The 27544-nt window shown below is 42.0% G+C and overlaps 1 protein-coding gene across 1 annotated transcript; it reads left to right on the top strand.

Moving 5' to 3' along the window:
- The first annotated feature begins 1748 nt into the window (after positions 1–1748).
- On the top strand, positions 1749–25272 carry si:ch211-223a10.1 (putative ZDHHC-type palmitoyltransferase 6). Its single transcript, XM_046357929.1, has 10 exons — positions 1749–2065; positions 10835–10970; positions 11406–11516; positions 13515–13647; positions 14162–14340; positions 14560–14633; positions 14785–14947; positions 15059–15144; positions 18653–18843; positions 24117–25272. The coding sequence occupies exons 1-10, from the start codon at positions 1954–1956 to the stop codon at positions 24591–24593; spliced, it is 1662 nt and encodes a 553-aa protein (XP_046213885.1). The 5' UTR covers positions 1749–1953; the 3' UTR covers positions 24594–25272.
- The last annotated feature ends 2272 nt before the right edge of the window (positions 25273–27544 follow it).

The raw sequence follows: 27544 nt of genomic DNA, 5'->3' as shown, positions 1-27544 counted from the left end.
TCCTGCAGTCAAGATGTCAATTGCATGCTCCCTCAAAACTTCAGACATCTGTTGCATTGTGTTGTGTTACAAACTGCACATTTTAGAGTAGCCTTTTATTGTTCCCAGCACAAGGTGCATCTGTGCAATGATCATGCTGTTTCATAAGCTTCTTGATATGCCACACTTGTCAGGTGGATGGATTATCCTGACAATGGATAAATTGCGCACAAACAGGGATGTAAACATTTGAGAGAAAACATTTTTTGATTTGACATTTGAGGGATATAAAATAAAAGTGAACTATACCTGACAAGTATGAGTGGTTTAGGTTCATTTCCCATACTTTGTGGGCTCTGCCTGTCAAGCAGCAGAAGGCCGCATTTGCCAATGTACTGTTGGCTGATAATGTTTACTTTGCGAGCTACGGTAGAAACTTTTTGTACTGTTAGCTAAACATAGTGTTGGCTATGCCAGCAACATTCATTTTAAATATGTCTTTCAATAGAAGAGATTTATTGTTGAGATTTTCAGTTTCTCTGATATAAAATCAACAAATCCATATACGCAGCCTGGTCTCATAGACTAGACGTAACAGTAAAAGTAAATCCGGGACCGTAAAAATAGTATGATTGATATGCTATGTTTGATATGGTTAAATATGACAGAAGGTTACGTCTAGCAATCAAAGGTTTCATCTTCGAATCTCATGGACAACTTTAGCATTTAGCTAATTAGCTACTTTACAACTACATAGCATGTTAGCGAACCCTTCCCCTAACCTTTTCCCTTTTAGCTGACCCTTCCCCTAACCTTAACCCTTTATACTAACACCTAGCCTAGTTAATGTTAGCCAGCTAGCTAATGTCAGCTTTAGCCATCTAGACACATAGTTAACGTTAGCCACAACAAACTGGAATTAGTCAAATGTCATATGTTTAGCAAAATTGTAACATTTGTAGCTTTAGCAAATTCATAACATATCATTCAAATTGTAATTCGTAACATAGTAAGTAATAGATTTTTACATTTACATTTAAGTCATTTAGCAGACGCTCTTATCCAGAGCGACTTACAAATTGGTGCATTCACCTTATGACATCCAGTGGAACAGCCACTTTACAATAGTGCATCTAAATATTTTAAGGGGGGATAATAGATGATGGACATCCACAAAATAATACCATACGAAACGTAACATATCATAGTAGATGGAGAGTATTGGGTTTACATTCAGAATAATACTAAATACTCTGTGACCAGGTTGCAGCCAGCACTGCATGGTTTTATTTCTAGGAACACAAGTTAAAAAATACATATATATTATGAATACAACAAATACAAAAAACAGAAATATACAAACAAGAGTACATAAACCTAACAGACATGGGTATTACATATCAAGATTTATTTTAAATTTGTTAAATACTTTTATGGTGCGTAATGCTATTTTGTTTTTACATTTACTGATCATTTCAAAATTATATTTAAATGATATCTTAAATAATGTGAAGGGGGGTTTGTTCTCTGCCCACTTCATTTTATGGATAATCTCCCATGAAAGACAAACAAATTAACAATAAAAGTTAAATCAGGGTCCATATCATTTGGATCAAAATAAAACATAAACATCAGAGTCTCTCAAATTAACATTAATAGTCGTTTCTTTTCAAATAAAATCTTCTAGGAACACAAGTCGTGATAAGGAAAACTCAGAGCCGGGTCACGTGTGTCTATATCTATTCAGATGCGCGAGGCGTTGTCTGTCCTGCCAACTGCAGTCTAATCTAATGTGAATGTAGCATGCATGCGTGACTGCAGACAGTTTAAAGACAACAACAAAAAAATCAAAATCCTTGATAGACAAGGGTCTTTACTAAATGAACGTATGGTTGTTGTTACAATGTATCGTCTCTGTAAAGATATGTTGTTTACATTGACAGAGTGATAGTCAGGCGTCACAGTATTCGCATTATGCATCCGATGCCTAGGATCGACGGGGACATTTTTGACTGTATCCAACGAGGGAACATTGATCAGTGTGCACATTTCATTCAACATGATCGATCTATCCTCAAAGAGAAAGGTACGTTTATAGGCCTGCCTATGCATTTTTGTAGTATGCATTAGCCAACCATTTACTGTGCACACATTTGGGGAATGAATGTTATTTTCGATTTTTTTTATTCATCCAAAAGCCTACCACATTGCAGAAGAGCATTTGTGGAAACCAAGACTGTTCTCAGGACAGGCCTGGTTGCTAGATATTTTCAATTCGGAGACAATTTCAACAAACCCAACCCTTTTCGTGCGCAGCCGGCTATAAAAGTATATGTATCCCCGTGGAGCGGTTCGTAAATAACATTGTCCATTCAGGCTGCAAAGGTGTCTATTTCCCCTTTAACTCGATTTAATGGCGAGAAGAAAACCGGGAAATACGCATACTGTATTTATGAAACACCATGCTACAATGCTTGTCCCGATGTCGCATACTGTGTTCTTTCAATCAGGTTGCAGCGGTCCGTTTTTTTCAACCCTGGGGTGTAATCATTAGTCCAAACAGTACCGCTTTGCTACTAAAACAGAGGAAGACCCGAAACATTGTAAAAGACTCCAGCCACCCAAGCCATAGACTACTCACTTTGGTACCGTCCGGCAAACGGTACCGGAGCGTCAGCTCTCGGGCCATCAAGCTCTGAGACAGCTTTTACCCCCAAGCCATGCTGTGCTGTAGTCTTAGGTCTCTCTTTATGTAGATTTGTGGTGTCATTTGTCGTGATCTGTGTTTTGTCCTACATTTAAATGTTTAATCCCAGCCCCCATCCCCTTCATTGTAAATAAGAATTTGTTCTTAATTGACTTGACTTAATTGAATTGACCATTTTTACCAGAGATGGACTCAAGGATGATCCATGGAAACAGGATGCACCTGAGCTCAATTTAGAGTCATAGCAAAGGGTCTGAATACTTTTTTAAATACGGTATCTGTTTTTTTTTCTTCTTATAAATTAGCAAACAATTCTAAACCCGTTTTCACTTTATCATTATGGGGTATTGTGTGTAGATTGATCAGGATTTTTTTCCAATCAATTTTAGAATAAGATAACTGCACTGTATATACAATGCCTTCAGAAAGTATATACACCCCTTGACTTTTTCCACAAAAAAATACAATTAAATCCATTTTAATCCGACCTTGTAACACAACAAATTGTGTTACAAGGTCGGATTAAAATTGATTTAATTGTATTTTTTTTGTCAACGATCTATACAAAATAATGTAATGTGGAAGAAAAATTCAAACTTTTTTGTAAAAAAAAAAAGATGTATACATACATACACACTATATTGTGATTACATAAGTACTCAAGCCCTGAGTCAATACATGTTACAATCACCTTTTTGCAGTGATTACAGCTGTGAGTCTTTCTGGGTAAGTCTCTAAGAGCTTTGCACACCTGGATTGTACAATATTTGCACATTATTATTTTAACAACCCTTCAAGCCCTGTGAAGTTGGTTGCTGATAATTGCTTGACAGCCATTTTAAAGTCTTGCAATAGATCTTCAAGCCAATGTAAACTGTATCTTGGCCACTCAGGAACATTCAATGTTGTCTTGGTAAGCAACTCCAGCGTATATTTGGCCTTGCGTTTTAGATTATTGTCCAGCTGAAAGGTGAATTTCTCTCCTAGTGTCTGTTGGAAAGCAGACTGAACCAGATTTCCCTCTAGGATTTTGCCTGTGCTTACCTCTATTCTGTTTATTTTTATCCCCCAAAATATTATAGTCCTTGCCATATATACTTCTTGTCACCCTTTCATTTAGGCTATTATTGTGGAGTAACTACAATGTTGTTGGTTCTAAGCTGAGATATGGAATTGTTTTACGAAGGTCATACCATGGATCATTTAGCTATTTGATTTGGAATTGTGGGACCCCTTTAGGTATCAAAAAATATATATTTAAAAACAAAAAAGTTCAAATATACAATTTGGCCTTTACTACTACAAATACATTGAATAACACATTCATTAAAAAAGACAGTCACAAAACTACTGACGTACTTCCAGTCATTTATATGGGTTACCTTTAAACGAGTCCAGTGTCAGTTTGGGAGGGGGGGGGGGGTCATAGAGCAAAACGTATTCGTGAGATTCACCCCTTTCTATAAGAGGGGTTCATTTGTAGGCCAAACTGTTCTGATCCTACATATGTTTTTTGTGAGAAGACAATTTTAAGGATGTCTTCTGGTCTGACAAACAGCGCTGTAGCTCTGACACTTTTCACCTGCCATTTGAGTTCTGTTATACTCACAGACATCATTCCAACTGTTTTAGAAACTGTGTTTTCTATCCAGTGTTTTCTATCCAATACTAATAATAATATGTTATTATATTAGCATCTGGGACAGAGTAGGCGCACTATTCATCCAAAAGTGAAAATGCTGCCCCCTATCCCAAAAAGGTTAAACACGATTTCCCATTCTTGTTCAGTGAACCATAAACAATTAATGAACATGCTCCAGTGGAACGGTCATTAAGACACTAACAGCTTACAGACGGTAGGCAATTAAGGTCACAGTTATGAAAACTAAGACACTTAAAGAGGCCTTTCTACTGACTCTGGAAAAACGCCAAAAGAAAGATGGCCAGGGTCCCTGCTCATCTGCGTGAACGTGCCTTAGGCATGCTGCAAGGAGGCATGAGGACCGCAGATGTGGCCAGGGAAATAAATCGCAATGTCCGTACTGTGAGACGCCTAAGACAGCACTACAGGGAGACAGGACGTACAGCTGAGCGTGCTTGCAGTGGCAGACCATGTGTAACAACACCTGCATAGATAGGATCGGTACATCCGAACATCACACCTGTCGGACAGGATGGCAACAACTGCCTGAGTTACACAAGGAATGTGCAATCCCTGCATCAGTGCTCAGACTGTCTGCAATAGGCTGAGAGAGGCTGGACTGAGGGCTTGTAGGCCTGTTGTAAGGCAGGTCCTCACCAGACATCACAGGCAAATCTAGTGCCTCCATGAGGAGGAGATGCACTGCAGTACTTAATTCAGCTGGTGGCCACACCAGATACTGACTGTTACTTTTGATTTTGTCCCCCCTTTGATCAGGGAAACAGTATTCCATTTCTGTTCGTCACATGTCAGTGGAACTTGTTCAGTTTATGTCTCAGTTGTTGAATCTTATGTTCATACAAATACTTACACATGTTAAGTTTGCTGAAAATAAACGCAGTTGACGGTGAGAGGACGTTTCTTAATACAGTTGAAGTTAGAAGTTTATATACACTTAGGTTGGAGTCATTAAAACTTGTTTTACAACCACTCCCCAAATTTCTTGTTAACAAACTATAGTTTTGGCAAGTCAGTTAGGACATCTACTTTGTGCATGACACAAGTAATTTTTCCAACAATTGTTTACAGACAGATTATTTCACTTATAATTCACTGTATCACAATTCCAGTGGGTCAGAAGTTTACAATACACTAAGTTGACTGTGTCTTTAAACAGTTTGGAAAAGTCCCGAAAGTTATGTCATGGATTTAGAAGCTTCTGATAGGCTAATTGACATCATTTGAGTCAATTGAAGGTGTACCAGTGGATGTATTTCAAGACCTACGTTGAAACTCAGTGCCTCTTCGCTTGACATCATGGGAAAATCAAAAGAAATCAGCCAAGACCTTGGCTCTCGACCCCAGCCTGTAAAACTGGGTCCTGGACTTTGACTGGCCTCCCTCCGCTGATCCTTAACACTGGGGCCCCACAAGGGTGCGTTCTCAGCCCTCTCCTGTACTCCCTGTTCACCCATGACTGCGTGGCCATGCACGCCTCCAACTTAATCATCAAGTTTGCAGACGACACTACAGTGGTAGGCTTGATTACCAACAACAACGAGACGGTCTACAGGGAGGAGGTGAGGGCCCTTGGAGTGCGGTGTCAGGAAAATACTCACACAACGTCAACAAAACAAAGGAGATGATCGTGGACTTCAGGACACAGCAGAGGGAGCACCCCCCTATCCACATTGACGGGACAGTAGTGGGGAAGGTGGAAAGTTTTAAGTTCCTCGGCGTACACATCACGGACAAACTGAAATCCACGCACACAGACAGCGTGGTGAAGAAGGCGCAACAGCGCCTCTTCAACCTCAGGAGGCTGAAGAAATTTGGCATCCTGTCGGGCTGTATCGCCGCCTGGTATAGTAACTTCTCCGCCCACAACCATAAGGCTCTCCAGAGGGTAGTGAGGTCTGCACAACACATCACCGGGGGCAAAGTACCTGCTCTCCAGGACACCTACACCACCCGATGTCACTGGAAGGCCAAAAAGATCATCAAGGACAACAACCACCCGAGCCACTGCCTGTTCACCCCGCTATCATCCAGAAGGCGAGGTCAGTAGAGGTGCATCAAAGATTGGGACCGAGAGACTGAAAAACAGCTTCTATTTCAAGGCCATCAGACTGTTAAACAGCCACCACTAACATTGAGTGGCTGCTGTCAACATACTGACTCAAATCTCTTGCTACTTTAAATGTATCACTAGTCACTTTAAACAGTGCGACTTTATGTAATGTTTACATACTGTGCTGACTCAAGGGCAGAATACATACACTACTCATCTCATCTATATACTATATTCTATAACATCTACTGCATCTTGCCTATGCTGCACGGCCATCGCTCATGTATATATTTATATGTACATATTCTTATTCATGCCTTTACACTTGTGTGTGTATAAGGTAGTTGTTGTGAAATTGTTTGATAACTTGTTAGATATTACTGCACGGTCGGAACTAGAAGCACAAACATTTCGCTACACTCGCATTAACATCTGCTAACCATGTGATCAATAAAATTTTGATATGAAGTGGTAGTTCACACAAGCTCCCAGAACGGAAACGCAGAGTGCTGAAGCGCGTGTCCTCGGTTGCAACACTCACTACTGAGTTCCAAACTGGGTTTTCATGGCCGAGCAGCCGCAGACAAGCCTAAGATCACCATGCGCAATGCCAAGTGTCGGCTGAAGTGGCGTAAAGCTCGCTGCCATTGGACTCTGGAGCAGTGGAAACGCGTTCCGAGTGATGAATCATGCTTCAGCATCTGGCAGTACGACAGACAATGCATATTGGGACAGGTGAAAATTTGTAAGTCGCTCTGGATAAGAGTGTCTGCTAAATGACTTAAATGTAATGTAAATGTAATAGTGCCAACTGTAAAGTTTGGTGGAGGAGGAGGAATAATGGCTTTGGGCTGTTTTTCATTTTGAAACTATCAGACCAGAGGTGAAAAAACAAACTTGGCTTAATGCGGTACGTGACATCCGGGACTAGCAATAGCCACTCTAGCATGGTAGTGGAAAATGGTTTTTCATAAAGAATGTATGCATATTTTTTTCATTTTCTCCCGCCGCCTTCAGTTAAGGAGGAAACCGACTTTGGGCTAACCACACTATTCTAAGGCCACATCTGGGTAGTGTGCCTAAATTATCATATCGTTATTCTCGGGAATTTGCTCTTAACTTCTATAAGTAAATGCTGAATAACAAGTACCGTAATTGCTGGACTATTAAGAGCACCTGAATATAAACCGCACCCACTGAATTATTTAAAAATATGTATTTTGTACATAAATAAGCTGCACATGTCTATAAGCCGCAGGTGCCTACCGATACATTGAAACAAATTAACTTTACACAGCCTTTAAACGAAACACGGCTTGTAACAAAATAAAACAGTGGCCTACCAAGAAAGTCATTGGTCACTATCTTCCTCCTCCTGGGCACTGAAACCACTGAAGCCATCTCCTTCGGTGTCGGGGTTGAATAGCCTCAGAATTGCTTCATCCAATGTTGGATCGTTTTCATTGTCGCTCTCGTCACTTTCATCCGGAGGCAAATACCCCGCTGAGCTCATGCTGTCCCTTCAACACGCAGCAGTCCAGCCTTTCGAAACCCGTTGATGATAGTGGATTTTTTGACAATGCTCCACGCTGTCAGGACCCACTGGCAGACTTGACCATAAGTTGCTCTTTGCATGCGGCCCGTTTTAGTGAAGGATTTCTCCCCACTTGTCATCCAAGCCTCCCACTGAACAAGGAGCGCCACCTTAAATGCACGATTTACACTGATGTCGAGTGGCTGCAAAGACTTTGGGCCATCTGCTTTTCTTCCCTCTGAAAGCCTTTGTTGTCTTTTTGTACTGAGTCAGTTCCTCACGCTGCTGTTTCCAACGTCTTATCATCGACTCATTAGGGCCAAGCTCCCGTGCAGCAGCTCTATTTCCTTTTCCAACAGCCAGATCGATCGCCTTCAACTTGAAAGCTGCATCATATGCATTTCTCCGTGTCTTTGCCATGATGAGGGTGACAATTACTACCGTAATCAGAATGATGGGACGTTTGAGCGCGCTCGATTTACGTCACATTGTGTGACGGTGCTCAGTTTTTTGGCGGCATGAATCTTGTGAAAGCGGGAAAAATCCATAAATTAGCTGCGTCATTGTATAAACCGCGAGGTTCAAAGCGTGGGAATAAAGTAGCGGCTTATAGTCCGGAAATTACAGTATGTCAGAGGTGATCATACTGAGATGACTGTTGTCAGAGCTTTTCCAGAAGCCTTTTTCACACAGCTATCGCTTTGCAGCATCAAACATGCATGAGCAAATTGCTTTGTTACAGGCAGCAGATATTGATACATATGTATATGTGTATATACAAAAATAAAGGGAACACTTAAACAACACAATGTAACTCCAAGTCAATCACACTTCTGTGAAATCAAACTGTCCACTTAGGAAGCAACACTGATTGACAATAAATGTCACATGCTGTTGTGCAAATGGAATAGACAACAGGTGGAAATTATAGGCAATTAGCAAGACACCCCCAATAAAGGAGTGGTTCTGCAGGTGGTGACCACAGACCACTTCTCAGTTCCTATGCTTCCTGGCTGATATTTTGGTCACTTTTTAATGCTGGCGGTGCTTTCACTCTAGTGGTAGCATGAGGCGGAGTCTACAACCCACACAAGTGGCTCAGGTAGTGCAGCTCATCCAGGATGGCACATCAATGCGAGCTGTGGCAAGAAGGTTTTCTGTGTCTGTCAGTCCAGAGCATGGAGGCGCTACCAGGAGACAGGCCAATACATCAGGAGACGTGGAGGAGGCCGTAGGAGGGCAACAACCCAGCAGCAGGACCGCTACCTCCGCTTTTGTGCAAGGAGGAGCAGGAGGAGCACTGCCAGAGCCCTGCAAAATGACCTCCAGCAGGCCACAAATGTGCATGTGTCTGCTCAAACGGTCAGAAACAGACTCCATGAGGGTGGTATGAGGGCCCAACGTCCACAGGTGGGGGTTGTGCTTACAGCCCAACACCGTGCAGGACGTTTGGCATTTGCCAGAGAACACCAAGATTGGCAAATTCGCCATTGGCGCCCTGTGCTCTTCACAGATGAAAACAGGTTCACACTGAGCACATGTGACAGAGTCTGGAGACGCCGTGGAGAACGTTCTGCTGCCTGCAACATCCTCCAGAATGACCGGTTTGGCGGTGGGTCAGTCATGGTGGGGGGTGGCATTTCTTTGGGGGGCCGCACAGCCCTCCATGTGCTCGCCAGAGGTAGCCTGACTGCCATTAGGTACCGAGATGAGATCCTCAGACCCCTTGTGAGACCATATGCTGGTGCGGTTGGCCCTGGGTTCCTCCTAATGCAAGACAATGCTAGACCTCATGTGGTTGGAGTGTGTCAGCAGTTCCTGCAAGAGGAAGGCATTGATGCTATGGACTGGCCCGCCCGTTCCCCAGACCTGAATCCAATTGAGCACATCTGGGACATCATGTCTTGCTCCATCCACCAACGCCACGTTGCACCACAGGCTGTCCAGGAGTTGGCAGATGCTTTAGTCCAGGTCTGGGAGGAGATCCCTCAGGAGACCATCTGCCACCTCATCAGGAGCATGCCCAGGCATTGAAGGGAGGTCATACAGGCACGTGGAGGCCACACACACTACTGAGCCTCATTTTGACTTGTTTTAAGGACATTACATCAAAGTTGGATCAGCCTGTAGTGTGGTTTTCCACTTTCATTTTGAGTGTGACTCCAAATCCTGACCTCCATAGGTTGATAAATTTGATTTCCATTGATAATTTGTGTGTGATTTTGTTGTCAGCACATTCAACTATGTAAAGAAAAAAGTATTTAAAAAGAATATTTCATTCATTCAGATCTAGGATGTGTTATTTTAGTGTTTCCTTTATTATTGTGTGTGTGTGTGTGTGTGTGTGTGTGTGTGTGTGTGTGTGTGTGTGTGTGTGTGTGTGTGTGTGTGTGTGTGTGTGTGTGTGTGTGTGTGTGTGTGTGTGTGTGTGTGTGTGTGTGTGTGTGTGTGTGTGTGTGTGTGTGTGTGTGTGTGTGTGTGTGTGTTAACCAATCTTACCATCTTATCACCACTACTGGCCATATTCCACCTGGTTTAAAATCATACAAAATTTAAGGTCCAGCATTCCATCACAGTTCCAGAATGCATCACCACTCACTGTTCTTAGATGACTGCTGAAAGCTGACTGCTGATGTCTCTTGTTGGGATTTTGTCATGTCTAGTTTAACTACTCATCTCAGATCATTGATAATCAGTCTATCCTTTCAGACAGACCTCCTGTGACAGTATGGCAGGAAGTCACAGCAGCTAAAAAGACAGTGGTATAGAGACAATAGTAGACCTACTGCTCTTTGGGTGGTTAGGTTGGAAGTGACTAAGTAATAAAATAAATGTGATCATTTACAGTTATAGCACCCTAATCATCTTTGTGTGTCGGTCTGTATCTGCGTCTGTGTGTAGGCTGGGGTGGTTTCACTCCTCTCCACTTTGCGGCCCTCCAAGGTAACCGTTGGATAGTTAACCTGTTGCTAAGCAATGGAGCTGACCCCAACCTGACCTGTGATGCAGGAATGACGGCCTTCCATTTAGCCTGCAGGTCAGTAACACTACCTGTCTCCTACCACGTCAGTATCTGCAGATTTTAATGGTTTGAATAGGTCCCCCTATCCAGTCCTATTAGATCTACGGAAAGGGACTAGGGGAAGAGTGTTGGGCCCCTGGAGCATCTAGAAATGCCCCTGTCTCTCCCTCTTCTCCCTGAAATGTGTACTTGTACACTCCCCCTCATTGATGTGAAAGGAATGGACTGGTGTAAGAAATATGGTGGAACCTCCTTCCAGCCTGTGCTTACATCAGTCCAATGCTTTGAAATCCTTGAGGGGGAGTGATCAAGTGCAAATCAAATTGTATTGGTCGCATACACATATTTGGCGGGTGTAGCGAAAAGCTTGTGTTCCTAGCACTAGTAAAGAATTAATTGTACTATTAATGCTAGTAATTATTATTGACTGTTATGTCTGTGTCTCTCCAGGCATGGTAATGTATATGTGATGCACCAGATTATGCAGCATGGAGCTGATCTACGCATAGTAGACCATCAGGGAAAAACCGCCCTACACCATGGAGTGTCTGGAGGCAACATGTAAGGACACACACACACACACACACACACACACACACACACACACACACACACACACACACACACAGCTACATAATATTACACGTGTGTGTGTGTGTATACAGTGGGGCAAAAAAGTATTTAGTCAGCCACCAATTGTGCAAGTTCTCCAACTTAAAAAGATGACAGAGGCCTGTCATTGTCATCATAGGTACACTTCAACTATGACAGACAAAATGAGAAAAAAAATCCAGAAAATCACATTGTAGGATTTTTTATGAATTTATTTGAAAATTATGGTGGAAAATAAGTATTTGGTCAATAAACAAAAGTTTATCTCAATACTTTATTATATACCCTTTGTTGGCAATGACAGAGGTCAAATGTTTTGTTGAGTCTTCACTCAGCAAAAAAAATAAACCTTCTCTCACTGTCAACTGTTTATTTTCAGCAAACTTAACAGGTGCAAATATTTGTATGAACATAACAAGATTCAACCACTGAGACATAAACTGAACAAGTTCCACAGACATGTGACTAACAGAAATGGAATATTGTGTCCCTGAACAAAGGGGGGGGTCAAAATCAAAAAGTAACAGTCAGTATCTGGTGTGGCCACCAGCTGCATTAAGTACTGCAGTGCATCTCCTCGTGGACTGCACCAGATTTGCCAGTTCTTGCTGTGAGATGTTACCCCACTCTTCCACCAAGACACCTGTAAGTTCCCGGACAATTCTGGGGTGAATGGCCCTAGCCCTCACCCTCCGATCCAACAAAAAAATGTGACTTGCATAAAGCTGGAAAGGGTTACGAAAGTATCTCTAAAAGTATTGATGTTTATCAGTCCACTAAGACAAATTGTCTATAAATGGAGAAAGTTCAGCACTGTTGCTACTCTCCCTAGGAGTAGCCGTCCTGCAAAGATGACTGCAAGAGCACCGTGCAGAATGCTCAATGAGGTTAAGAAGAATCCTAGGAGTGTCATCTAAAGACTTACAGACATCTCTGGAACATGCTAACATTTCTGTTTATGAGTATACGATACGTAAAACACTAAACAAGAATGGTGTTCATGGGAGGACACCACGGAAAAAGCCACTGCCGTCTAAAAAAAAACATTGCTGCACATCTGAAGTTCGCAAAAGAGCATCTGGATGTTCCACAGTGCTACTGGCAAGATATTATGTGGACAGATGGAACAAAAGTTGAGTTGAATGGAAGGAGCACACCAACCTCAACCTCATGCCAACTGTAAAGTATGGTGAATGGAATATCATGGTTTGGAGCTGCTTTTCTGTCTCAGGGCCTGGACAGCTTACTATTGTCGACGGAAAAATGAATTCCCAAGTTTAACAAGACATTTTGCAGGATAATGTCAGGCTATATGTCCACCAATTGAAGCTCAACAGAAGTTGGGTGACGCAACAGGACAATGACCCAAAACACAAGTAAATCAACTAAATGGCTTCAACAGAAGAAAATAGTCCTTCTGGAGTGGCCCAGTCAGAGTCCTGACCTCAACCCCATTGAGATGCTGTGGCATGACCTCGAGAGTGGTTCACACCAGACATCCCAAGAATATTGCTGAACTGAAACAGTTTTGTAAGGCGGAATGGTCCAAAATTCCTCCTGACCATTGTGCAGGTCTGATCCACAACTACAGAATGTTTGGTTGAGGTTATTGCTGCCAAAGGAGGGTCAACCCGTTATTAAGTCCAAGGTTTTACATACTTTTCCCACTCTGCACTGTGAATGTTTACAGTGTTTTCAATAAAGACATGAAAACATATTATTGTTTGAGTTATTAGTTTAAGCAGACTGTGTTTGTCTATTGTTGTGACTTAGATGAAGATCCAATCAAATGTTAAGACCAATTTATAAAGAAGTACAGGTCATTTCAAAGGGTTCACATACTTTTTCTCGCACCACGTATGTATGTGTGTTGTGCATCAGTGACATATGTCACGCCCGCACGCACACACACAAACGCGCACACTTACCCCGCGTCGTGTCTCCTAGTGTTGCGATGCAGTACCTGTGGGAGACGGGAATGTTCAGGTGGTGCGATGGAGACATGTACAATGTCACACCTCTACACCTGGCTGCTGATGCTGGCAACACTGAGGTGATCCGCTACCTGCTCCGAAACAAGGTGAGGTGGACACACTTACTTGCTTGGAGAGTAAGTCTGATGATGACTTCCATGTTCCCCTTCTATTGGGGAGTTTCGCTATGGAGTTTACCTTACAGAGTTAGGTGCGTCCACAATATCTCCTTTCTCCTGGAGTGTGCACTCATTCACTACTTCCCACACATGTAAAATCTTTAAATTAGTGAAGGCGGAGGAAAGTGGTAGTTCCACCATATTTCCAGGCAGGTCTGTTCAAGTCAGTCAGAGGTGAACAAGTGCACAACCTCTGTAACATGCGCTGCTTGCTGAAAGAGCTGGGGCCCGATGGTTCAACTATTTAGGATTGCTGCCTCACTATTTAAAATATGTTGTGTGTGTGTGTGTGTGTGTGTGTGTGTGTGTGTGTGTGTGTGTGTGTGTGTGTGTGTGTGTGTGTGTGTGTGTGTGTGTGTGTGTGTGTGTGTGTGTGTGTGTGTGTGTGTGTGTGTGTGTGTGTGTGTGTGTGTGTGTGTGTGTGTGTGTGTGTGTGTGTCAGAGGTGTATGGTGGAGACTGTGGATGAGGATGGGTTGACAGCGGTCCATGTGGCATCAGAGAGAGGCTGTATAGAGATGTGTTGGACGCTGCTACAGAGATCAGGCTTCAGGATACTACACTTGAAGACCTACAGCGGACACACGCCTCTGGACCTCTGCAGGCAGGGAAGGACATTCAGGTGGGTCGCAGTAGCTCTAACCTTTACCTGTGTATTAAAATTAGGCACAAAACGGAGGACAACAGACAAAAACAGGGACTTTTATTTTCAGTTGCAAAAAGTTTTAAAACGTCTTCCATTCTGTCACAAATACCACCCAGGAATATATCACACTGTCAACCTCTTCTGTCCCATTGCCATACCACCATCACTTTCTGTGTTGGGGTTGTATTTCTACAGACATCTGCAGCTGGCCAAACTACTGACCCGCTACATGAAGGAGCCACCCTTCAGCAAACCTGACGAGTCCCCAAGTTAGTGCTACGCCTTTAGTCTCTAATGAGGCTGTGATAGGTTTAACTGTAATAAACATTGTGAAAACGGATCATGTTCATGTGTATAATTGTTTCTGTGTGTATCCGTGCATGCGTGGATCTTTGTTTGTGTGTGTGTGCGTGCGTCCAGTCCTGTACTACTGGACATTATTCTTCCCGTGTCTGATCGGAGGAGTGATTCTGATTATCGCAGCGATGTTGGGGGGCTACGGAGGGATAACGTGCGCCGTCCTCTTCCCTTGGCTGGCCAGGAGTATTTTCTCCCAGTTACACCGCATGACCACCTACCAGAGGTACAGACTGTGTGTCTATGTGCGTGCTAACTGTGTGTTTGTGTATGTCTGAGTTATACATTATATTCATCCATTGTATTGTTCTTTGTTCCATTAACTGTTGTGTTGCAGGTTGGCCAATCCCGTCTACCTAGGGACTATGATAGCTGGACTGTTCCACTCTCTAGTCTGTTTCTACTACAAAATACTGCCGCCTAATATCCTTTATCTTACAGTGTACTGTAAGTGCTTCTACACCTGCATTGCTTGCTGTTTGGGGTTTTAGTGTACAGCACTTTGAGATATCAGCTGATGTACGAAGGGCTATATAAATACATTTGATTTGATTTACTGCCTAATGTATACATACAGTTGAAGTCGGACGTTTATATACACCTTAGCCAAATACATTTAAACTCAGTTTTTCACATTTCCAGATATTTAAACATAGTAAAAATTCCCTGTTTTAGCACAGTTAGGATCAGCACTTTATTTTAAGAATGTGAAATGTCAGAATGATAGTAGAGAAAATGATTTATTTCAGCTTTTATTTCTTTCATCACTTTCCCAGTGGGTCAGAAGTTTACATACACTCAATTAGTATTTGATAGCATTGCCTTTAAATTGTTTAACTTGGGTCAAACGTTTCGGGTAGCCTTCCACAAGCTTCCCACAATACATTGGGTGACATTTGGCCCTTTCTTCCTGACAGAGCTGGTGTAACTGAGTCAGGTTTGTAGGCCTCCTTGCTTGCACACGCTGTTTCAGTTCTGCCCACAAAATGTCTACACGATGAGGTCAGGGCTTTGTGATGGCCACTCCAATACCTTGACTTTGTTGTCCTTAAGCCAATTTCCACAACTTTGAATGTATGCTTGGGTCATTGTCCATTTGGAAGACCCATTTATGACCAAGCTTTAACTTCCTGACTGATGTCTTGAGATGTTGCTTCAATAAATCCACATCATTTTCCTCACTCATGAAGCCATCTATTTTGTGAAGTGCACCAGTCCCTCCTGCAACAAAACACCCCCACAACAAAGAGTTATATTTTTGTTTAATTAGACCAGAGGACATTTCTCCAAAAAAGTACAATCTTTGTCCCCATGTGCAGTTGCAAACCGTAGTCTGGCTTTTTTTTATGGCGGTTTTGGAGCAGTGGCTTCTTCCTTCCTGAGCTGCCTTTTAGTTTATGTCGATATAGGACTCGTTTTACTGTGGACATAGATACTTTGTACCTGTTTCCTCCAGCATCTTCACAAGATCCTTTGCTGTTGTTCTGGGATTGATTTGCACTTTTCGCAACAAAGTATGTTCATCTCTTTGAGACTGAACGCGTCTCCTTTCTGAGCGGTATGATAGCTGCGTGTTCCCATGGTGATTATACTTGCATACTATTGAACGTGGTACCAAGGATGAACCAGACTTGTGGAGGTCTATTTTTTTTGCCCCACTATTTTTTCTGAGGTCTTGGCAGATTTTGTTTGATTTAACCATGATGTTAAACAGAGGCACTGAGTTTGAAGGTAGGCTTTGAAATACATCGACATGTTCACCTCCAGTTTACTCAAATTATGTTAATTAGGCTATCAGAAGCATCTAAAGCCATGACACTTTCTGGAGTTTTCCAAGCTGTTTAAAGTCACAGTCAACTCAGTGTATGTAAACTTCTGACCCACTGGAGTTGTGATACAGTGAATAATAAGTGAAACAATCTGTCTGTAAACAATTGTTGGAAAAATTACTTTTCTTCCAAATGGACAATGACCCCCAAGCATTCTTCCAAAGTTGTGGCAAAATGGCTGAAAGACAAAAATGTCAAGGTATTGGAGTGGCCATCACAAAGCCCTGACCTCAATCCCATAGAACATTTGTGGGCAGAACTGAAAAAGTGTGTGCGAGCAAGGAGGCCTACAAACCTGACTCAGTTACACCAGCTCTGTCAGGAGGAATGGGCCAAAATTCACCCAACTTATTGTGGGAAGCTTGTGGAAGGCTACCCAAGTTAAACAATTCTACCAAATACCAAATTCTACCAAATACTAATTGAGTGTATGTAAATATATATGTGTATAAATATTTACAGTGGGGCAAAAAAGTCTTTAGTCTGCCACCAATTGTGCAAGTTCTCCCACTTAATTTTCATCATAGGTACACTTCAACTATGACAGACAAAATGATAAAAATACATCCAGAAAATCACATTGTAGGATTTTTTATTTATTTATTTGCAAATTATGGTGGAAAATAAGTATTTGGTCACCTACAAACAAGCAAGATTTCTGGCTCTCACAGACCTGTAACTTCTTCTTTAAGAGGCTCCTCTGTCCTCCACTCGTTACCTGTATTAATGGCACCTGTTTGAACTTGTTATCAGTATAAAAGACACCTGTCCACAACCTCAAACAGTCACACTCCAAACTCCACTATGGCCAAGACCAAAGAGCTGTCAAAGGACACCAGAAACAAAATTGTAGACCTGCACCAGGCTGGGAAGACTGAATCTGCAATAGGTAAGCAGCTTGGTTTGAAGAAATCAACTGTGGGAGCAATTATTAGAAAATGGAAGACATACAAGACCACTGATAATCTCCCTCTATCTGGGGCTCCACGCAAGATCTCACCCCGTGGGGTCAAAATGATCACAAGAACGGTGAGCAAAAATCACAGAACCACACGGGGGGGCCTAGTGAATGACCTGCAGAGAGCTGAGACCAAAGTAACAAAGCCTACCATCAGTAACGCACTACGCTGCCAGGGACTCAAATCCTGCAGTGCCAGACGTGTCCCCCTGCTTATGCCAGTACATGTCCAGGCCCGTTTGAGGTTTGCTAGAGAGCATTTGGATGATCCAGAAGAAGATTGGGAGAATGTCATATGGTCAGATGAAACCAAAATATAACTTTTTGGTAAAAACTCAACTCGTCGTGTTTGGAGGACAAAGAATGCTGAGTTGCATCCAAAGAACACCATACCTACTGATGTAGCATTGGTGGTGGAAACGTCATGCTTTGGGGCTGTTTTTCTGCAAAGGGACCAGGACGACTGATCCGTGTAAAGGAAAGAATGAATGGGGCCATGTATCGTGAGATTTTGAGCGAAAACCTCCTTCCATCAGCAAGGGCATTGAAGATGAAACGTGGCTGGGTCTTTCAGCGTGACAATGATCCCAAACACACCACCCGGGCAACGAAGGAGTGGCTTCGTAAGAAGCATTTCCAGGTCCTGGAGTGGACTAGCCAGTCTCCAGATCTCAACCCCATAGAAAATCTTTGGAGGGAGTTGAAAGTCCGTGTTACCCAGCAACAGCCCCAAAACATCACTGCTCTAGAGGAGATCGCATGGAGAAATGGGCCAAAATACCAGCAACAGTGTGTGAAAAACCTTGTGAAGACTTACAGAAAACCTTTGACCTCTGTCATTGCCAACAAAGGGTATATAACAAAGTATTGAGAAACTATTGTTATTGACCAAATACTTATTTTCCACCATAATTTGTAAATACATTTTACAAAAAAATCCTACAATGTGATTTTCTGGATTTTTTTTTCTAATTTTGTCTGTCATAGTTGAAGTGTACCTATGATGAAAATTACAGGCCTCATCTTTTTAAGTGGGAGAACTTGCACAATTGGTGGCTGACTAAATACTTTTTTGCCCCACTGTATATAAAAATGTGTGGCCTACATGTAGTATATTGTTGGTTGAGCCTTAACCCGCTGTGACGCTTGTGGGGGGATAGTGTTCTGGGTCATGTGTCGCTGGTCCAGTTCTCTATGGTTTTGGCCATGTTCTGGAAGATTCTAACCCAGGATCCTGGGGAGCTGGGACCGGGAGATGCAGATCCTCGCTTCTCCTCCATAGCAGACCTGCTGGAGAAAAAACAGAATCCTCAGAGGTTCTGCATCTACTGTGAGGTGAGGAGAACCAATCCATTAATCAATGCCTTTTCTCACATCTTTTTTCATCCATCCTCCATATTCCCGAACAAAACTGTGCACATCCACAGAGAACTACATTTCCTAAATGCTCACCAAACAGCGCCTCGATCCAGTCGGCAGTTTTCTTTATCAAATCAAATCAAATCAAATTTATTTATATAGCCCTTCGTACATCAGCTGATATCTCAAAGTGCTGTACAGAAACCCAGCCTAAAACCCCAAACAGCAAACAATGCAGGTGTAAAAGCATGGTGGCTAGGAAAAACTCCCTAGAAAGGCCAAAACCTAGGAAGAAACCTAGAGAGGAACCGGGCTATGTGGGGTGGCCAGTCCTCTTCTGGCTGTGCCGGGTAGAGATTATAACAGAACATGACCAAGATGTTCAAATGTTCATAAATGACCAGCATGGTCAAATAATAATAAGGCAGAACAGTTGAAACTGGAGCAGCAGCACAGTCAGGTGGACTGGGGACAGCAAGGAGCCATCATGTCAGGTAGTCCTGGGGCACGGTCCTAGGGCTCAGGTCCTCCGAGAGAGAGAAAGAAAGAGAGAATTAGAGAGAGCATATGTGGGGTGGCCAGTCCTCTTCTGGCTGTGCCGGGTGGAGATTATAACAGAACGTGGCCAAGATGTTCAAATGTTCATAAATGACCAGCATGGTTGAATAATAGTAAGGCAGAACAGTTGAAACTGGAGCAGGAGCATGGCCAGGTGGACTGGGGACAGCAAGGAGTCCTCATGTCAGGTAGTCCTGGGACATGGTCCTAGGGCCCAGGCCAGTTGAAACTGGAGCAGCAGCATGGCCAGGTGGACTGGGGACAGCAAGGAGTCATCATGTCAGGTAGTCCTGGGGCATGGTCCTAGGGCTCAGGTCCTCCGAGAGAGAGAAAGAAAGAGAGAAGGAGAGAATTAGAGAACGCACACTTAGATTTACACAGGACACCGAATAGGACAGGAGAAGTACTCCAGATAAACAAACTGACCCTAGCCCCCCGACACATAAACTACTGCAGCATAAATACTGGAGGCTGAGACAGGAGGGGTCAGGAGACACTGTGGCCCCATCCGAGGACACCCCCGGACAGGGCCAAACAGGAAGGATATAACCCCACCCACTTTGCCAAAGCACAGCCCCCACACCACTAGAGGGAAATCTTCAACCACCAACTTACCATCCTGAGACAAGGCCGAGTATAGCCCACAAAGATCTCCGACACGGTACAACCCAAGGGGGGGGGGGGAGGAAACCCAGACAGGCCGACCACAACAGTGAATCAACCCACCCAGGTGGGTGGGTTGATTCACTAGATTACTCAACTTTGGCAAATGTGTTGAGACAACAAAGGAATCTATGTACCCAGAACTTTCCTGCCCCAAAATTTAGTTAACTAAAAATCGTGTTGCAGCAGATTGCCTTGATTAAAAACTTAACTCAACTTAAATAAAAATATATATATATGTTTTACAGTGGTGTTCATCAATAGCAGCAGATGTAATAAGCTGAGTTTTCTGTAAATGTTTTGTTCAAATGTAAAATATATTGTTACTTAATTGAATTTTGTGTATTTTTGGGGAATTGCCAACACTGTCACTTAAAACCAGGGGTTGGAACCAAAATTACTTTCCAATCGTTTCATTCTGAACAGAACCATCGGTTGCAGTCCAAACACTTAAAGACAGACCCTCGTCCACTTACCCTCGCCTTATGCCCTTGGGGGAATCCATCGCCATCTTGGAGGGTGGTCCAAATGATTAGCCAAGCAAGGGAAGCTTGTAACGTAAGCCCCTCAGCCCTCGTTTTTAGTCAGCTTTGTGAGTGTACCATTTATGTTCACTCCTGGCCTGAAACTCCCCATAATTCAATTTGCGACGATTGTACATCTGCTAAGAAAAGTCTGCGAGAACTTTTTTTTAAAAATATCAATGGAGAAGTCAACATACAAGTAAATATAAACAAATGCAAATAAGTTAGACATTCTGCTACTACGTAAAAAGGAAATGATTTTGTTTGGTTATCTTTTGGAAATTGTAGAGATGAAACATTTCCCTTGTTCAGAAGTTCCAGCTAGGCAAGCTAACGTTAGTTAGCTAATTTATTTGCTAGCTATTATACAGTAGGCTTATATCAATTGACTTCCAGCCAAGGGTGGCCCATTTAAAAATAATTCCTGTCTTTTTCTTTTTTTGGAGAAAAATCAGTATACATACAAGAACTATACAGACAATGATAACATATGCTAGGGGGTACAACAAATGACAGATTATGGAAAGACCTTAAAAGATGCACACATATTTATTGTTTTAACAGCTTTCTTATTAAAATAATGTATAATGGTCTTAATATAAAGCTCGAATTCCTTATAGAGAACAGTGTTTTTTTTTATTAGTGAATTTACATTTTTGAATATGACATTTTGCCATTAGCACAATTAGATTTATAAGGTCAAATTGTTTTTCTTTCTTATTGTTAAGGAAACCGAGCAGCACATTCTCCCATTTAAAAAAAAGTCATCAAGAATATTAACAATTATAAAACCGTGAATATCGTTCCATAATTGTTTTACATGTAGACAATGCCAAAATAAATGTTAAACTGTTTCTGGATACTCAACACAAAAAGTACAATCAATGTTAATGTATTTTTTGACTTTCTTCAGGTAATGATTCGCTGGGTAATACTTATGGATCATTCTGAAAGGGACCTCCTTTGACCTTGTTAACAAGCAAGTATGTGTGGTAATAACCAGACTTTTTTCCCAACAGATAATGTATTCCATTAACTTGTGACATAAGGGATGGATACAATATCCCTTTGAAATAAAGCACGTATAGATCTGTTGTTCTGAGGGAGCAAGAAGAGAAACATATTTTCCCTATTGAAGAGTCAACCGGATTAAGCGAAGGTAGGTCAGGAAGGTGAGGTCTGGTTACACCTCTAAATAACATGAGAGTTCCAGATGGAATAGCATCAAAGACTATGGCGAACTCTCCAGGTGTTACAGGGATATTGTAACGAGATAAAAAAAACATCCTCATAATTGAGTAACAATCTTTCTGCATTAAAAAGTTGACTCACCAGCAGGATATGATTATTGAACCAGTTGTTAAAAAAATAAAGACCTTACAAAATGTCCTTACTGTTCCAAATGAAATACCTATGAGGGGAAAAATTATGTTTATATATTAACGACCACGCTACGAATACTTGTCTATGAAAAGCAGATAATTTTGCAGGAATCTTATCAATGTTATAGTTACAAAGTAACAAAATATGAAGCCACCAAAACGCGAGAAGAAATAATGAGGGATGAAATTCCAAATTGAAGTAGGATTCTTTACAATTTATCTTAAAAGTATTAATCAAAGTAGGAAAATCTACAACATTTTGTCCACCATATTCATATGTGTTCATAACGACAAATGTCCTAATGTAATGTGTACGATTTTTCCAGGTGAAGTTGAAAAGCACCTGGTCAACCGCTTTACCTATGTTGTTGTCAAGATATAGGGACTCCTTCCTTCTTAGCCCTCCAAGTGTATACTCCTCAGACGTCATGAGACATCAACAGAAATGTCCACTTCATTTGAAGGCTGAGGGGTTAGGGTGTGTCTAAGTGTTTGGACCGTAAACCATCATTTTTTTGGATTCCGTTCCGACCAGAAAAATAAAGTTCTGAATCGGTTCTAACCAAAACATAGTAACGGTGTATATCGTTTTTTTTCTGTTCCTTTTTAAACCTCAACTATATTTTTGTACATTTAGCTAGACATTATATTACTTAACCAATGGATAGAACAGCTTACTATGTAGCTACATGCGTTGGACAACAAGTGTAGGGTGTGCGAGATGCAACTGAAATTTCGCAGAGAGCGCTGGGCAACTTGTTATGACATACATTATCTGAACAAGGCCCATGGAATTATACATACGGTGGAGTGGCTTCTATGAAGGAACTTTTGAATGTCTTTGAACTTCAACGAGTTGATTTAAATAACGTTGGATTTAGAAGAATGAAAATAACACGTCTTACCTTTCTGTAGTTAATAAATCCATTGTGAAACGTGATAACTGTGGTATCTGTCACTAGCATTGAAAAGTAAATCCATTCTTCTAATAAAAAATCTCCCTAATTATTTACATTTAACATTACATTTAAGTCATTTAGCAGACGCTCTTATCCAGAGCGACTTACAAATTGGTGCATTCACCTTATGACATCCAGTGGAACAGCCACTTTACAATAGTGCATCTACATATTTTAAGGGGGGGGGGGGGGTGAGAAGGATTACTTTATCCTATCCTAGGTATTCCTTAAAGAGGTGGGGTTTCAGGTGTCTCCGGAAGGTGGTGATTGACTCCGCTGTCCTGGCGTCGTGAGGGAGTTTGTTCCACCATTGGGGAGCCAGAGCAGCGAACAGTTTTGACTGTTTAATCATGCTTCCGAGGGAGGGGAGAGGCAGGTAGCCTACACACTGTTAAAAACTTCCAGCTGGCTGGCAGACACTGGAATACGTTTGAGTGACAGCAAGGGTTTTGCATAGACTCCTTGTTGCGTTTTTTTTGTGGGACTGAAAAAAATAATGCCCAGAACGTTAACCGGTTCCCATGCTTTTAAAATAACTGTTCTGTTATGGAATAGTATAGATCACTTTCGCTCTGGTTCTGTTGCTCAAATTTCGCTATTTTACGGTTTTCAGTTATTTTCCCTGAACCGGTTCCAACCCCTGCTTAAAACAGTTGTGTTTATGATATGATTTATAGAAGTGCGTAGATGCGATAAACAAGTCAATCGAACTCAAACATAACCATGGAAACACGTGGGGGAAAAGAACCAGTCTCCCCATTGCCCTCCAGCAAAATTTGCCTACATTTAGGCGTATTTCACTCTAAGTTGAGGCACAAATTGGAGTATAATGCTTGTATGGATGTCAACCCCAACACATGTTCATATCATTACCAATCAACTGCATTGGTAAAAAAAAAAACTGACTACCACCATTGATTTATACAAACGGGAATTAGCATTTAGTAGTCACTTCTTCTAAATCTGAAAAGGGAAATCTTCTACATTTTAATGCACGAAAACGGACATATATCCAAATGTAACTTAAATACATAAATCGTGACGGATTTGACATATCCACTTTGCTAGATTAAATGTGCACCAATCGGGTCCGCATCTATCCCTTCTCAAGTTAACCACTCAAACAGGAAGTGTTTCTCACTGCTGTTCCCTCTCTTCTCTAGTTGTTCCAGCCGGACCATACTAAACACTGCAAATTGTGTGATGTGTGTGTGAGGGATTACGACCACCACTGCCTGTTCCTGAACCGCTGCATTGGTAGGGGAAACCACCGCCTCTTCATCATCTTCATCCTCTCCATGGCCGCAGCACACCTCATTTTCGTGGCTGCGGCAATTTACCACCTGTATGTGGTGGTGGTGTCCCTTGAGGACCAGTCGTTGGTTAGGGCAGTAGCTGCACAGTTCTGGGTGGTCACATTGACAATAATGAACGCTCTGACAATCCTTTGGGAGGCTTGGCTGTTGACAGAACAGTTTGATGCCATCGCCATGGGGACTACAACCTACTTCAAACCTACCTGCGAGACTCGGCAACGGTCACTAGGACACCGCTGGACAACGGTTCTTACCTTCCTATTGGAGGGGAGGAGACGGTTAGATTATGGACAGACGGAGGACAATATCTCCATAGACATTTAGACAATATGCACTCTAAAACCTGTGGTATAACGAAGAACAATGTATATATGAATTCTATATTCCATTCTTGAAACCAACTGGATCATCTGTGAGACTGTTAGCATGGTGAGCTAGAGTCTAGGCATTACCTTGGGAAGCTAATACCGCTATTAAACATATAAGTGGTGTGTAGACCAGAATTGGTTGTAATAGATCTTAACATTAGAGATTCCTTAGATTGTCTTTGGGGGTGTGGTCGTCAATATATCTGTTTAAACTATATACTTGAACATAGGTATTGAAGAATTATACTTTTAACATGTAGACTGAATGCCGAAATCTTGCCAGCTAACAAATCAACATGTCACACTCCTCACATAACGCGCTGACTTAACACTATGTCCTGGTTAAGCATTTCCTATGTATACAGTACATGTAGAGCTAGTTGTATGTGATGCTCTGAGCTATTTTAAAGCTGACAGTACTTCTACAACAATGTAGCTAGTTTATGAACAGCTGATCTTGTGCTGTCCTGTGAAGGATCCCACTATTTTACTACAGTATATCCTGTGGAGTTAGCTTTCTGTTTTACATTTTAATGCATTGGTGTATTTAAAACAGTGTTTCATGGGAGATAACTGGTCACTTGAAACGTGACCGGTTTCTTTTTACTTAAATAAAAAGTCATTTGATGATGTGATACGTGCTTTTATGTTATTGGTGGCGTAAACCATAGGTAACAGTGACTAGACTTTAGCTTATAAGTACAATGTAATTTGGCTAATCGTATGGCTATGTTAGTTCAGGGAGCTAACACAAGTCTACAGGTCTCAGGCAACTTGAATTATTAGGCAAGAGTGGTTCGACATGTAAAACCACCTTCGTCACGTGTTAACATTGGCTAATAACATGTCGTGACTCTGACCTACTCTAATAGCAAAACCAAGACTCAGCACTGCTATCAGACCACATCCAGTCGTCTCCCGTTACTCTCACTGATTTCCTCAATGGGGACATATTGCTAGATTAAAGGATGATGATTCAGTAGCCATCTACGCGTGGTGTAGTCAGGTAATGAATACACTGTACAGTGCCTTCGGAAAGTATTCTAACCCCTTGACTTTTTCCACATTTTGTTAGGTTACAGCCTTATTCTAAAATGTATTAAATAGTTTTTTCCCCTCAATCTACACACAATACCCAATAAAATAAAAAAATATTACATTTACATAAGTATTCCGACCCATTAATCAGTACTTTGTTGAAGCACCTTTGGCAGCGATTACAGCCTTGATTCTTATTGGGTATGACGCCACAAGCTTGGCACACCTGTATTTGGGGAGTTTCTCCCATTCTTCTCTGCAGATCCTCTCAAACTCTGTCAGGTTTGATGGGGTGCAGCAACGCACAGCTATTTTCAGGTTTCTCCCCGGAGCTGTTCGATTAGGACTAAGTCCGGGCCACTCCCAAAACATTCAGAGGCTTGTCCTGAAGCCACTCCTGCATTGTCATAGCTGTGTGCTTAGGGTCATTGTCCTGTTGGAAGGTGAACCTTCACCTCAGTCTGAGGTCATGAGAACTCTGGAGCAGGTTTTCATCAGGGATCTCTCTGTGCTTTGCTCTGTTCATCTTTGCCTCAATCCTGACTAGTCTTCTATTCCCTGCTACTGAAAGACATCCACACAGCATGATTCTACCACCACCATGCTTCACCGTAGGGATGGTGCCAGGTAGCCTCCAGACATGACGCTTGGCATTCAGGCCTAACAGTTAAATATTGGTTTCATCAGACTGGAGAATCTTGTTTCTCATGGTCTGAGAGTCTTTAGGTACCTTTTTGCAAACTCCAAGTGCCTTTCACTGAGGATTTGGCTTCAGTCTAGCCACTACCATAAACGCCTGACTGGTGGAGTGCTGCAGAGATGGTTGTCCTTCTGGAAGGTTCTTCCATCTCCACAAAGTAACTATTGAGCTCTGTCAGAACTTTTTTGGTACCCTTCCCCAGATCTGTGCCTCGATATATTCCTGTCTCAGAGCTCTACGGACAATTCCTTCGACCTCATGGCTTGGTTTTTGCTCTGACATGCACTGTCAACTGTGGGACCTTTTATATAGATGTGTGTGCCTTTCCAAATCATGTCCAATCAATTGAATTTACCACAGGTGGACTCATCTCAAGGAGGATCAATGGAAACAGGATGCACCTGTGCTCAATTTCGAGTCTCTGTTATCAAAGGGTTCTTATTTAAATAAGGTTTTTCTGTTTTGCATTTTTAATACATTTCCAAACATTTCTAAAAACCAGTTTTCGCTTTGTCATTATTGGGTATTGTGTGTAGATTGAGTATTTTTATTTATTTAATCCATTTTAGAATAAGGCTGTAACAAAAATGTGGAAAAAGTCCAGGGGTCTGAATACTTTCCGAAGGCACTGTATCTGAGTGGTTTAGCCATTTGTCTCACATGCAATATTATTGAATGTCCTCTGCATGGCCTGCTCTATATACAGAGTGTTTAAGATGGGAGAAAGCAGTCTGTACAGGTTGAGGAGGCCAGAAGACCTTACATCCATTATACTCTCTACCACTCTCTCTCTCGTCACTCGCTTACAAACACTCTCACTTGCACTCTCATACACACACACACACACACACACACACACACACACACACACACACACACACCCACACACACACCCTAAATCGGCATTATGGATTCTAGCAGTAGCAATTTTCTGACGTGGCATCGCCTCTGTTCCTGGCATTCCATTCCATCTGGTCCTTTTCCATTAGCCAATCAAATCATATTATGTTAATTATCTATGTCTTATTGGTGAGCTGGTCTGGTTGAGTTTCCAGGATCAAAGGGGATTGTATGTGTCATGAAGTGATTATTGTCTTGGACTGCTGCCGGTGACCATAGCAACGGAATAAACAAACATTGACAAAGTGTGAAAAGTGAATAGTTAGAAC

This window comes from Oncorhynchus gorbuscha, linkage group LG08 (genome assembly GCF_021184085.1).
Source record: "Oncorhynchus gorbuscha isolate QuinsamMale2020 ecotype Even-year linkage group LG08, OgorEven_v1.0, whole genome shotgun sequence".
Lineage (NCBI taxonomy): Eukaryota > Metazoa > Chordata > Actinopteri > Salmoniformes > Salmonidae > Oncorhynchus > Oncorhynchus gorbuscha.
This window is presented reverse-complemented; position numbering and strand designations above follow the sequence as displayed.